At 32.5% G+C, this 14,158-nt stretch overlaps 1 protein-coding gene across 1 annotated transcript in view; it reads right to left on the bottom strand.

The window, feature by feature from the left end:
* Window positions 1–4,661: 4,661 nt before the first annotated feature.
* The window catches only part of LOC139695609 (E3 ubiquitin-protein ligase RNF220-like), a 367,414-nt gene continuing 357,917 nt past the window's right edge, over window positions 4,662–14,158 (bottom strand). Inside the window, exons 9-10 of the mRNA XM_071594410.1 lie at window positions 13,048–13,122; window positions 4,662–5,320 (exon numbers count right to left, since the gene is read on the bottom strand). Of these exons, the coding sequence (XP_071450511.1) occupies window positions 5,249–5,320; window positions 13,048–13,122 (147 nt within the window). The 3' untranslated portion in view covers window positions 4,662–5,248. The remainder of the gene's footprint in view (window positions 5,321–13,047; window positions 13,123–14,158) is intronic.

The following is a 14,158-nucleotide window of genomic DNA, read 5'->3' as shown; positions in this document are numbered from 1 at the left end:
TATGGCAATAGATGATGTTACAACAATACATTTATTATGGCTTTTTGGCAAAACTTCAGGCAGTCAATAGGTTTTATTTAGGTTGAATAATAATTTGACCATGAAATCTAATGAGCCTTAACACTGTTGTGAAGTTCAGCTATCACTGCAAGCCAACTGAATTAAATTATTTGCGATGAATGGTTTGATATTTTATAAACCAAACAACACCTACATTTTCAATTGAAACTCATTTTTGCCAAAGAATTTATGCATGCTAAAAATCCCAATAACTTGGTTACCTTTGATTGCTTTCTATCATATATCTGTCAATGAATAATAAAACAATTATTATTGAGAAGAATACTGAAAGAGAATCCCAAGAATTAAAATGAGATTTATATGTATTTCTGCTGTAAATTTTAGCCGACATCTAGTGCAATGTTTTCTTATTCACACATTTAAGAGTACAAAGAAACTCTTACGGGCATAAAGAAATTTCAGAACATTAGCAATTACCTCTTGAGAAGGATTCTAATAGGATTTAATATTTTGCTAAGCTCTGAGCTTAACACTTCAAATTTTAAATTACAGCATAACTTTTGAAAGACTCAAAAATACTGCATTTAAAGATGTAGAGCACAGAAAAGGCTAATTCTCTATTCTAAAAAAGGCAATTTAAAAAAAATTAAACCTTGATCTCTTGCAGCCAATAACACATAAGCAAAGTTGGAGTAATGGCATACAATCTCCTTGGATTTGAATAAGTTCAATTGATTAGCAAGTAGGCATTTTAGGATGACATAAATATCAATTTTTGTTGAAAGCAATCGTAAGAATTAAAACAAGAATGGCAATATTAACAGAAATATTTGGTAGATACTTGTTTGGAAAATTATTGAAATCAAAAGACAGATGAACTAATGGTAATTCTAAATATTGAATTTTAGTAAACACTCTTAAAATTTCAATTGCACCAAATGAAATCAATTCACTTACACCAAGTATGAAGGGTTGGAAAATTTGCAGGCACACTTAATTAGTACCAATGAAAACACTTGTCATCATGATGCTTGCCAAATTATCGGTGGTTTCACATGTTGTTCATTGGGCTCGTGAGAAAAGAAGCAGTGAATAAGAACTCATGTAACCAAACTATGAAACATTCTATATAATTGGCAGAAAAGTGTAACAAATGCATTTGTGCAGCAGTAGTGAGCCTATTAATAAATAATACAAAGACATCAAAGGAAACAGTCACAACATTACTGTAAACATCAACTGACTTCACTAGAATACAAATAAATTTGTGCGCTCCATTTTCATATTTTTTTTCTGTTATTAAAAAATTTCATCAAAGGTGGTAGTACATTTGGACCATGTAAAGACTGCTAGTTTAGAATTTTCAAGCATCAATATTTAGTTAATTCCATTAATTTAATTAGAGTGGCTGCAAGAAATATGCTCTTCAAGGCCAAATAAAATCAATCTCCATAGTTTTTTGCTAGGCTCACATAATATTACACCCAGGCTTTCAGCTATAGTTTTTACAAATCCCATCAAAAGTTAATGAACTTCTTCTGCTAACTGGAATACATATAATAGACAAATGATGAATTAAACAGAAACTAAACTTCCATCACAGCTTCAACTCTTGACATTGAAAAGCTTTTTGCTTATGCATATGAATATATTTTTCCTTTTAAATAAAATACTTTTTTTCACATGGAAAACAATCATTTTTCAACTTCTCATTGAGCTACATTGCAAACTTAGCAGCTGACAAGAAATGCATGTTTTCTCTTTGAAAACCGTAACTTTTCCATTATAGCTTTTTACATTAATTTGAGCAGTAATCAAACAAGCCAAAACAATGTAACTGAGCAAGTCCAAATAAAACAAAGTAATCCCTATTTTCACTCAATAGTGATAGTTATCCAATAAACACTTAATGCAGACATCATTTCCTTACCCTTCCCTATCCCTTTGTCAAAACATGCCATTGAAAATAATCACAAACTTTTAATGAAACTATAACATATTACCTTTTTGTTCCACATTACCTCCACTCATTGATTTTTTACCCAAATTTGTTACACAAAAAATGGAATACTGCTTGAATTTACTCCACTAGAAATCATTACCACAAGCTATTACATTGTATCACTAAAAAAATGTAGTTTTTCACTGACTATGTAATGCATAGAAACTTAATTGAAAAAAATCAAAAACTTTAGCTTACTCATTCTGCATCAAATTCCTTGCAATGCATTAAAATTATTTGTATTTGAGTCATTTCAAACATAAGTCATCGATCTGTACTAGACTGACTTGTTACGAAGTACTGCCAAAAAGATGCGCTACTTATGCATACAAAGTGGTTTCTCATTTCATCCAACCAAGATCTATAGGTTGTAAGCTATAAATGTGGAATTTGAGGCATATTACAAACTCTTCAGCAATTGACAACAGATTCCATCCACTATTTCCCTCATACTTCAAAAATTATGTGAGCAGCTCATTTTTCACAGTTGAAATAATAGGCATGAATGCCTAATTTTTCAGACTCCTTTTTGACACAAATAAGCTCAATTTGGTAACATTTAACCTTCATAGTCTGACATGAAATTCCACTAAACTGATTGAAAAAACTTTACAGCAAGAATAAATGTAGTACTAGTTATGCAATGCATCGTTCACTCAACATGTAACACTGAGATCAATGCAACACATGAAAATGCAAGTAATCATAAAATATGAAACGAATTCAGCAAACCAACTGAACACCAGAATGATAGGTCTTGAATCTCACATTCAGCAGTCGGCTGGCACCACTGCAAATATAATCCATGACAACATTCTACAATACATAAGTCTTAAAGGAAAGAAATTGAACGGCAGAGTGTGAAAGGGCAGAGCATCAGGGCATTATGGATTTGCTCAATTTGGGGTGTTCTGTGCCATTTTATTACATCATTTTCCAACTGTGGATATTTTACACCACCTTGGCAATAAAAATAATTGTGTACAGCAATCAGTGAATACCAAGAAATATAATTAAAGAAGGAATTATCCAAACAACAGGATAGAATTAAAAATATTTTTCAAGCTCCTTAAGTTGAAAAATGTTCCACCCACATTTTTTAGCACTTCGGCAAGTAATGTAGCACAAGAAAGTAATGAAAACTCATCAGCTGTGGTGGTACTGCAACGGAATTGATGTAAATCTGTTATACCCACAACATTCAAATATAGTAGAGGCAAATAGTAAGAAACTCTTTGACACTGCAAATCAATATTTTGTAGAAATTTAAGGCTTTCAAATTCTACAAACTGGAATTAAAGTGGGCACTTTATTCAAAATCACAAGAGCATATTTCCTTCCATCTGCTTTACAGAAAATCATTTTATTTCAAGCTGATAGTTGAATGAGGAAAATTAGAATTAACACACTAATTTTATCATTCTTAAACATCAGTAAGCTCCCTTTATTCTATCCTTGCTTTATGTCATTTGAATTTAATTGAAAATCAATAAAATGAACCAAAACATCAACTGGTTGATATTCTGAATACTTGTTTATTCTCAATAATCTAACAGAAAAAACACTGCACTTCTACTTTTAACATTTTTGGTCGGGATATTTTATTCCCGAGAGATGACAAATAATGTAAAACATTAGGGCATTAATGCATGAAAACCTCACATTAGTGATTTCCATATCTGCCATAAATTGATGATGAATACTAGAAATTTCCAATATAAGTATTAATTTTCACATTTTTAAAAAACAAACTTTCATAGTGTTAAAATTTACATCACAGTAATCAAATGCACCAGTTGAAAGAATGAATGCCTCCATGGAGAGATAAGGGACATTGATGAATAATAGAAAATGTCATTAATATCATTGAATATATAGCTCAAATGGCTGATGTCACGTTGAATCACGGAAAATCCACTGCTTAGGAACTCAAACCTTCCCATCCCTTGGAAAACTTAAAACAAATATCTTAATTTAAATAATACAACCAGACAGAGCAGTAATGAAACTCATGGAAACTTACTATATTACAAACATCCTCTAAAAATCCCCCACTCAAGAATTCACATCCCTTTTCAATCCACAAGTTATGATGTAATTGAAATCATTTGGTTAACAGTATTAACATGCAGTCATTACAGTACCATCAAAGCTCTTGAATTCTGCACTTCAAGTTTGCAAAGGTGTTTTAAATGCTAACTGCTGCATTTAAATGAGAGACTTTATATCACTTCAATTTCACTTCACACTGATAGCACACAACAATTAAGAATCAGAGAAAATACTGACAAAAAATGAATGTTAAGAAATAAATAAGTAAATAAGTTAACTCAGTCAAGTTAAATAGATTTCCATGATCCAGCTATCAGTGACATAATTGTGCTCATAAACAAGCCCCTTTGACTCAGTAAAAACATTTACAAAAAAACTTAAGCTCTCTGATTAATAGCCGCCCATATTAATTTTTTAAATATCAATTCACAAAATGCTGACTGTAATGGCAGAACACCCTTATCTTGCCCAATATGGTGTGATAATTTATTCTCTAACATACAAATTTGAAGCAGAAAGTTATAACTTAAATACATTTCAAATTGCCAAATTAAAATGTACTAACTTGTCATTATACTTTGGCAACATAATGATATAACAGTAGGTTTTTCAAACTAAAACTGATCATACATAAAATAATTTCAAATGCAGCGAAACCTCTCCATTCTATCAATTCACATGTGCAAGGCACCAGAGAAAAATCACTTGCTAAAACACCTGATAAAATTTGGTAAATGTTTTGTTACAGAATGGACTAGTAGTGTTCATCATTCCAGACATTCCACAAGGGTGCAAGAATGTTCAAATAGTAGTAATTTAGGGACGGGAACGTGGGGAATACACAGTTTGATATATATCCATTTCATGTGGCACACTCCACAGCAAGAGTTTGCACCAGATTTCAACCAAATTCACAGTCAAGTGACAAAAGCCTTATCCACAGGCCTTCAGAAAATCTGACAACAATGGTAAACATGGTAAAAATCCCTTCAGATTGAAATTAGCCGAAAGCCTAACATATATACATTAATATACACATGCATTCACAATTGTTCTCCCTTGGTATACACGCACACATTATTTTTGGCACTGTTAACCTTCCTTGAATGGTCAGTTGTGTGCTTCAAGGTGGTACTAGTTTCGACATCTCTCTCATCCTATTTCTTCTTGGGGTCACAAGTATATCCTCCTCAGGTCAGTTGGTGAGGTAATCATGTTGCATTGTGGACATAGCTTTTTAGCCCCCTGCAAAAGCAAACAAATTAAGCACTCATTTACTTGTGTAAATGAAACATTCAAAACATTTTCCAAAATGATGGGTTGGATTTAGATTTAAGGACCATGTACTTATTATATAAATAATGGATATTTCAATGCTGACCACAAATTTTATTCATATAAATATTGTTTTATTCAATTTACTTTGTAGTTTTATTCTGTGGAAATATTGGGTATCCACAGAATCAAAAGAAATGGTACTTTTCCAGTTTTAAACTATGGAAACTGCAGTAAATAAAAGGAAACCAAAAGCGTCTCTCATCTTTTATTTCTATAGATATCCTTTGGTGTAAATACTTTTCCTTCATTTGGGAATATGGCAAATAATGACTTATATTTCTCTCCCATCTCTTTTGTCAATAATGCTGAGTCTTATCAACCAATTATCTGATTTCCAGTCATGAATCAGTGATTAAATGATGTTACCTCAGCCAGCATGACGAATTCTGTCACATCTACAGCCATTCCCTCTCTCTAGCTTCAACTTTTGCTTACTACATGCTAAACTAATGTCCAATGATGCACTGTGGGGAGTGTTCTAACGCATTGCTTTGAATCAATATGACCTAAACAAGAAAGTGCATACATTGCTTAAACAGACACTTGGGTAATATTCTTAACATTCACATCAGAATGATTACAAAAAATGTATAATTTATAAGGTAAGACAAAGGGTGTAGAGTTAGACTTTTGCAAGGTGAATGTCTTCGAGTGATAATTTATAGGGGAATCTGGGGCTAATTTACAAAATATATCCAGAGCTCATAACACTACGGAGTAAAATAATTATGAATTTGGAGCAATATTGGATTGAGGCAATGGAATAAAGAAACAAAGGCAATGATAGGACTTCAACCAATGTTGATGGAATAAAACCCCCATGGTTTCAATAGAGAAGAAGCTAATGCCAGCAAATTAGTGGGGTTGATAGATATAACACCTAACATAGTGAGACGATTATGAACATTTAAACATCTTGTAATTCCACAATAATTTATTAAAATTACCCAAGTTTTCTGAACTCACAAATATACTTAATATTCACAAGGATCATACAATGACTTTGTTTACTAAACCCAGATTTGATTTTAAGTAGAATTACCATGTGTTTTTTTATTCATAACAATTTAGTGGTACTGCCCATAAAAAAATGTTTAATACACATTTTATTCACTTTTTATCATATGTTAGGAGAGAGAAGCAAACACTAACAGACTTAAATATTACTAGTACTAGTGTGTGTGATCTTTAAAACTTACTTTATGAGTCTAGAGAGAATAAGGGTTACATATTTTTGATCAATTCTTTCATATAATTAGGGCAACGAGCATGATATATTTTACTCTAATAAGCAATTCATGAAATTATCAATCATGGAAATGGATGCTTCACACCATCATGCTTTGTGAACAGATTCAAATAAATTGTTGAACATGATAGCATCGACCCTTTTGCCTGACTTTGGCAGCAAAGATCAGCAATTGGCTAATATACTTAAAACCAGCCGTTTCAGCAACATAAGTCAGATTAATTAAGGCAAAAACTGAGAACATTAGTGGGAAATTAAAATCTTGAGATTTAAATTTTTTGATGGCAGACTACCTTGGATAAGTGGAAATGCATAAATGGATAAGCTGACAAAGTCTGCACCCCAGTCAGATAAGGATATTCAGGATAAATAAAAACAAATTTTTTAACATAAGTCACTAAAATACAAAAATGCACTATGAAAGCTATGAAACGTAATAAAAATGTATGATAAATCATTATCAATAGACAGCCTCCTTGTACATATTCTTTCACTTATGACATAAAATGTCCAATTCACGATGATGACTAAATTTTACTGAAAGACATAGGAATTAGCTAATAATTTATCACAAAGCACCATTGCCAATAATGAGTAGTTAATATACGAAGTGATTTTCAAAGGGAAAGTAAGCTCTTGATATACTGAAATTCCACTTTGTTTATAATTTGTCCCATTTAGTTTGTATACTTAACATTTTTGTCATACTTATCACTGGAGGAATAAAATAATTATCCAACTTATGTGATCAAACAATTATAAATTTTCATACTTGATTCTTCTGTACAAAAATGAACTATACAGACACAATAAACCATCACTATCAGTTGCATTGTGAATATTTCAGAAGAGTAAATGGGATGGATAATTGGGTTAATGCAACACAGTTATAAAACACCACATTACTTATTAAGGTTACTTGTAGCCAAAATGGGTTAATTTAATCAGGCAAGCAACTGAAAATGTGGCAATAATTAACTTGAACTACCAGATATTTGTAATATTTATTAATTTATGTTATTGGCTTATATCCTTTCTTGTTACCATTAATAATTGGCACTCTACTGTATGTACTGATCCTAAATTCCACAAAAACCAGTAATTCCTGTAGGCATGATTATATGATTTTATGGGAATGTGTTAACAAAATGTAATTACAATGAAATCATATGAATGGGTCAACAATTATGAGCATAATTACTTCCTCACATATTTCAATAAATTAATGCTAGAGTAGCAGAGATGTTACGGACTCCAAATCACTGTGCATATGTTGCTACTTGCTCTTAGCATACTGAATCTAACATACATTTTCAATGCTGGATTCATTTTTTAATATGATTAAATTACAGCAAGTTACATGAAGAGTAAAACAATTGTCATGAAGTGAAATGAAAAGTTTATTTTTACATTATGCACCAATTTGTACATTTACTGCAGGTTTGAAAGAACCCTTCCATATCCTATAGGTGGGGTCTAATTACTGTATTGAAGGAAATATATATCGTTATTCATCCACTTAATCTATCAACTTGGATTCAAATTCATATCAGTTGAAATGACTGATCAGTTCTGTAAATTTACAAGGAATAGTCAAATTGCAAGAATTACTTATGCAAATACTTCAATTTAAATAAATCAACATTCACAAATGTATTAAAAAGTTGGTTAATTTTTAAATTTACAACTCATATAGACATGAAGATATAATTTATATCCTCATCAAACATAAAAAAAGGCACAATATTTACTATAATAATATGAAAAATATACTTCATAGGCAGAGCAGAGAGTGAATCTCTATATTAAAAGCCAAAGATTGTTGACCAACCAGTATCCCAACCCAATTTTCTTAAGTTTTTTCTCCGAACCATTAATGAGAGACTTTTGTAAAAAGCAACTTATTAAACATAACAATGACCATAGAAATCACTTTGATACTAATTTATAATAGAAACTGTTTTGGGTGGCAATTAACCTTGGCCTAAAAACAATTATCACGTGAGCCTTTTCTGTAAACTAAAAACAAATCTAGTAAACCAGACAATGTTTTACTCTCAATTCAAGGCATACCGCTCGGGCAACACCATACACACATTGATAAAGGAGTCCGCAGAACCATCTCCACGACACATGTTCCACCTGTCCACACTCAAAACCAGAATGGCTCAATACCAATTCAATGGACATGATGGCAAAACAATTTTTGATGTATTCTAAGGAACAGGGTCGACAAGAGATGGGGAGGATGGAAGGAATGGAAGTAATAGTGGTTTCAATACTTACCCATCAATTTTCCAATTAAAAGAAATTGAGGTGTCAGGAACATGAACTAAGTCCGTCTTGTGTTTCAATATTCACATAATAAGCTAATGAGAAAATCTCATGATTGAAAGTTGCTACTAAACAAAAAAATTATTTTGTCACCGTTTTTCAATCAGATTAAGCCATGAGTGATAAGCATAATGCCTTGATAAAATAATACCATCTCAAGGGCAAAATCAACAACTTTAAACTTGCAGATCTTTTCTGTCATGCAGACTTAAAGTGTATAAAAAGAGCTGCTGATATTCTCAAATGCCAAAATCGTCTTGTGCCACAATGCTATTGTTGAATGTTGATAGTTCAAACTGGCATGCTCTAGGTACAGCAGGAGTATTTTTTCTCAGGTCTTTAGTCACTAGCTTAAGCCATCAAACACCATAATAATGGCAATATTGGCCAATCAAACATCCTTATGCAGAGCAGGAATGAAATCCAACATTCAACACTGTGTGTGTTGAGCGATGCCGGCCACAAATCACAATCCTACACTGGACACAAATTCCAAACAGTTCCGCTTCTTTGCTAATTTTCAATCCTATCCACTTCACCAAATTTCATTCATAAGAAAGATGAAAATTACTTCCACTTCTGCATGCAATCTTCAAGATATGTAAAGCAACTGGGCATGAATGTCTCTTTCTGGTGTGCTTGTATTCCACAACTTGGTAACATGTCTGAGCTAAGTATCTAAGCGAGATCACAAGAATAAAAGAATTCTCAAGTTTTATAGAGTTCACTGAGGCTCATTCTGCTCCTTAATGCCATCTTCCAAGACTATTTACTAGATATTACTCTTCAGGGTGACACATGCTGCAAGTGGTCATGCTGCAACAAGTTTAAGACATTTCCTATTCAAAGAAAATCCATGTCATATTTCATTAATTGGTGGATGATTCAGTCCCTCATAATGAAGACACAGCTGGTAACTTTTCTCTGCAGAGGTCCACTGCAAAACATCCATATAACTTAAATTATTTCAAGAAATCACTTCTTCAAGCAGCATTTCCCATTTACGGTTCACCTCCTTCACAGGTTTAAATGGGCACTACTATGGACAAATTAATAACTGATACTGCAACAAAGTTACTGTTACTACAAATATTTATGCTGAACAATTTGTTCCATGTCAAGATTAATGCGTAGCAGAAACTGAATTACATCATCACCACCATTATTTAGGTTTCATTCAATTGGCAAGAACAGGTTATAATACACCATCACTTGAATCAACTTTAAAGCACAGTATAGCCCAAAGTATCAACATGTGAATTTGGAAACATTAGGATGAAATAACTGAAGTAAATACTGAACATATTCAGGATTCATTTTTTTCTTTCAATTTCTTCCTACAGCACATTCACATCCCTCTTCACTTGTTTTACTGCTATGCTTCAGAGTCACTTTTAGCGATGTGCTAATTATTTGACTTAGACAAAGCCATGGTGTTATCTCAGTATTATTATACCTCATCAATACTTTCAATTATTCATATGCTTCAGAGAGGTTAACTATGTGAACACCATCCCCCGATAAATAAATGATGGACGTGTGAAGAATCACTTCAGATCTCCTTCCATTAAATTCAACTCATTTTTCATACATAGATACATATTATATATATATATATATATATATATATATATATATATATATATATATATATATATATTTATTTTTCTCATACATATATGTATACACATCCCTACAGAGATGTCAATTTTAACATGTTGGCTCTCAAATAGTATCGGAGTAAAAACTAATAATCACAAAAATGTCTCAAGAGTTCCAACACATGCTGAGTTTTGGCACATCACCAGCCATATCATATTTTATGCCACCAGCCAAGTCATGTTTTTAGCCATAATATTTATTGGCACTAAAATCACCAGCTGAACTTCTATGTTCAGGTGAGCATTTAGTTTTTTTACTCACATGCTAGATGGAAAGTGGACTGGCCCCCACCTTAAGATTTGTAGTGGAGAACAAATAATGGATGCCGTTTTCATTTTACACCATCAACTTCTGATTACAATAAGACCTCTCTATTCATTGAAGTCACTTCGTATCAAATTAGTTTCAGGATTATGCCAAATCCTTGATCTTCTTATGCTCCATTGTTGCAAATCCAGAAACTTGTATTATCCAATTCCAAATTTGTATTGTCAAAATTTTCAACTCAATTCCTGTTTGGTCACCAACAGTTTCTTGACATGTTTAAATCACCAAGAATTCAAATTCAGTGCCAATCATATTCAAAGTCTTCACAGGAAATAACTACACAACATCAGTGTTTGCCTGACTGGAGCCTATTTTGTCACATTCTTTTGGCTCATGCCACATATATAGGTCTAATTATATGTGAAACAGCCTCTTTGTAATATTCTTAAATTGAAATAATCAGACCATTTAGAAAAATAATTATCATGATTCACACAGCCGTTAATTCCATAGATCCAGCCACATCATAAATAATACTCTGCAGAAAAGTTTCTTTACTGATTTCCAGTGGGAAGATCAGTAAAGCAAAATATTAAGGGAATAATGTATACAGCAATCAAAATAATTAAATGGACGCCTACTCATAATTGTCCACATATCTATCCTGACGTACCATCCAGAACAAAACGAACACATTTCACAACGTGTGCAACCTTGATGCTTTTTGCACATCTGGAATCACATATTTTGCAACACACACTTTTTAATTCGCAACAACATTTCTTTTGCCATCATATCCTTAATCAGATCTCTGAATCAACAACCATTTCTGGTTCACCTCTGGTAGTATACAAATGTGTGAATCCAATTAAGATAATATATATTCAATTTCTGTATCTTCAACGAGAAGTAAAATAATCAATTTTTTAATTGATGTGTCTGTACTTAAGTATTCCAAGAGGAGTCCACAGCTGAAATTCCACTGCTTCACAACTAAAAGATATCACTTGAGCCTTTTGCTGATGAACTTCCATCCAATTCACAACACACACACAGCCAGACTCCAAGAAACATATGCTGACATACAAGCAATTTTTGACACCCCAAGATAATACTAAGAATGCCATCAACTTGGTTCTGTATTGAATCCAAGATATAGAATCAGTAATTCCCATTACTGCTTCATTGCATTTAAAGGAAACTTCTCTCTTCAGGGATCATATGCTGAATAACTGATGGCGAATACAAATGTTCCAATAAAGAAACACTGCCTCCTGAAGTATTTGAAGAGGTTATTTGAATGATTGAGGTGTATGGAAACTATAACTGATTATTATTTCACAGGGTATATTTATAGTTTGGTCTTTAAACCTGAAGGGAGTGTTTCATCAGCCATTACCATAATTATTTAACTTTGAAATCCACTTTCTTGTCCTTATAACAGATATGCCTCCATTAATTTAAATTATTTGTAAAATACTGCCATTTGAAATTACATTTTGATAGGAATATTTTCCAATATGTACGTCAAATATGACCTTGTGACCTGAAATTGGTTCCGATGAGTTCCACAATGGTCAGTTTTACAGCAATTTAATGGGAGCTAGCCAGGATCTCATTATCTTCTTCTCAATTTGAACATAATAATTGGCAATAACTACCATTTAAAACACCTCTATCTTGAAAATATAAAGGCTCAAATCTGCAGCAGAGATCCATTGAATTCCATTTTAACAGAAATACAATATAATTGCCATTTTTCGTTGATGATTTTTTCCTGAGTAAATAATTTTAGGGAGGTTTTAATTACCCTCCAACATCATGCCCTAAGTCAATGGATTCATTCCATTTATTTATACATCATCACTCCTTTATTTACGAAAACATAAAAAAATGGGATCACATTGTCCCAAGCTCACTTCCTCTCAAATTGCCACCCAAAACGTTGCTTCAACTAGTTAATTATAGGAACAGCAACAGATGTTGTAACTTAGTCACTTTAATATAGAAACATCCTCTCTCTTAACCACTCTTTAGTTGAAAATTCCAAGTTGATAGACTGAGTGGGCAATGGTCAGCCAAATGCCATGCTTAAAATTGATGAGAGGATGATGCACATTACCAAAGTATGGAGCCAACATTCCTCACAATGAACATGCCAGCAACAAATGGAGATAACAGGTTTCTTGTAAACATCCTGAAAAGAGACAAGTAAAGCACTCAAATATCATTGTCATAACAATTTGTCATTTTTTAAAAGGAAAACCTTAATTCTGATGGCCTACATAAATTTAACAAGCCTCCCAAAGGCCAAAATTGCAATTCAATCAAGGAAAATACAATAGATGGCTAATATAAGCCATTTGTCTATTTTTTCCAAATTTAATTAAATAAATTCTATATGGCATAGCTACAAAAAATTAACTTAAAAATATTTCTGTCTTTCTACTTTCTTCTACTTCATTAAGAATAAACTGAAGTAACACTAATATTACGGCATTGATAATATTGAATTAAATGCAATCACATTAAACAATGATGAAACCCAAACTTCTCTCCTCAAACACAACTGATTGAATTAATAGAACAGTGAAAACTTAACGAATTCCTTCAGCTAACGTGGGATGTCTACACTATTACTAAAATATATTGGGGAAAAATGATTTTCTCCTAGAAAAAACAAGGAAAAGAATTTGAGATGAAATAATGGCTATAATGGACAGAGTATTGATATGTTAATCTCTGCATTTCTTCCAGATTTTCACCAGATATGTTGGATTCAATGGTACAGTTTCACTAGCCAGTGAAACTGTTGCCTGAGAAAGCCAACCATGTGGAAAGAACCTAGAAAAAAGGCAGAGATGAATTGTTGTCATTGAAAACTATGAGAGAATATGGGACTTAAAATTTTCAAATGGTATTTAGGCTTGCATGAGGAATACTGCAACACCTCTGCTGAGCATTATACTCATTGAATGAAATACTAAATATTTGGTGTGAAACCAAGATTACTGTCAGGGGGGCAAATTACATCAAAACTACATTGGCAATCATCTCACCCTTCACCCTAATACTGCTCCCTAGACCACAGCATAACTCTGTTCAAATAACCATTGCTCCAGGCACTATTATGCTTTATGGCAAAATTCCTTATTACAACTCCTTAATTTCTCTCAGCCCAAAACTAATGTGGTGGACAAACTACCCCTAAGAGCATCAATTATTTTCTGCTA

This window comes from Hetaerina americana, unplaced genomic scaffold (assembly GCF_022747635.1).
Source record: "Hetaerina americana unplaced genomic scaffold, ioHetAmer1.1.p SCAF_60, whole genome shotgun sequence".
NCBI lineage: Eukaryota > Metazoa > Arthropoda > Insecta > Odonata > Calopterygidae > Hetaerina > Hetaerina americana.
Note: the sequence above shows the minus strand (reverse complement) of the source record. Positions and strands in the feature narration are given on the sequence as shown.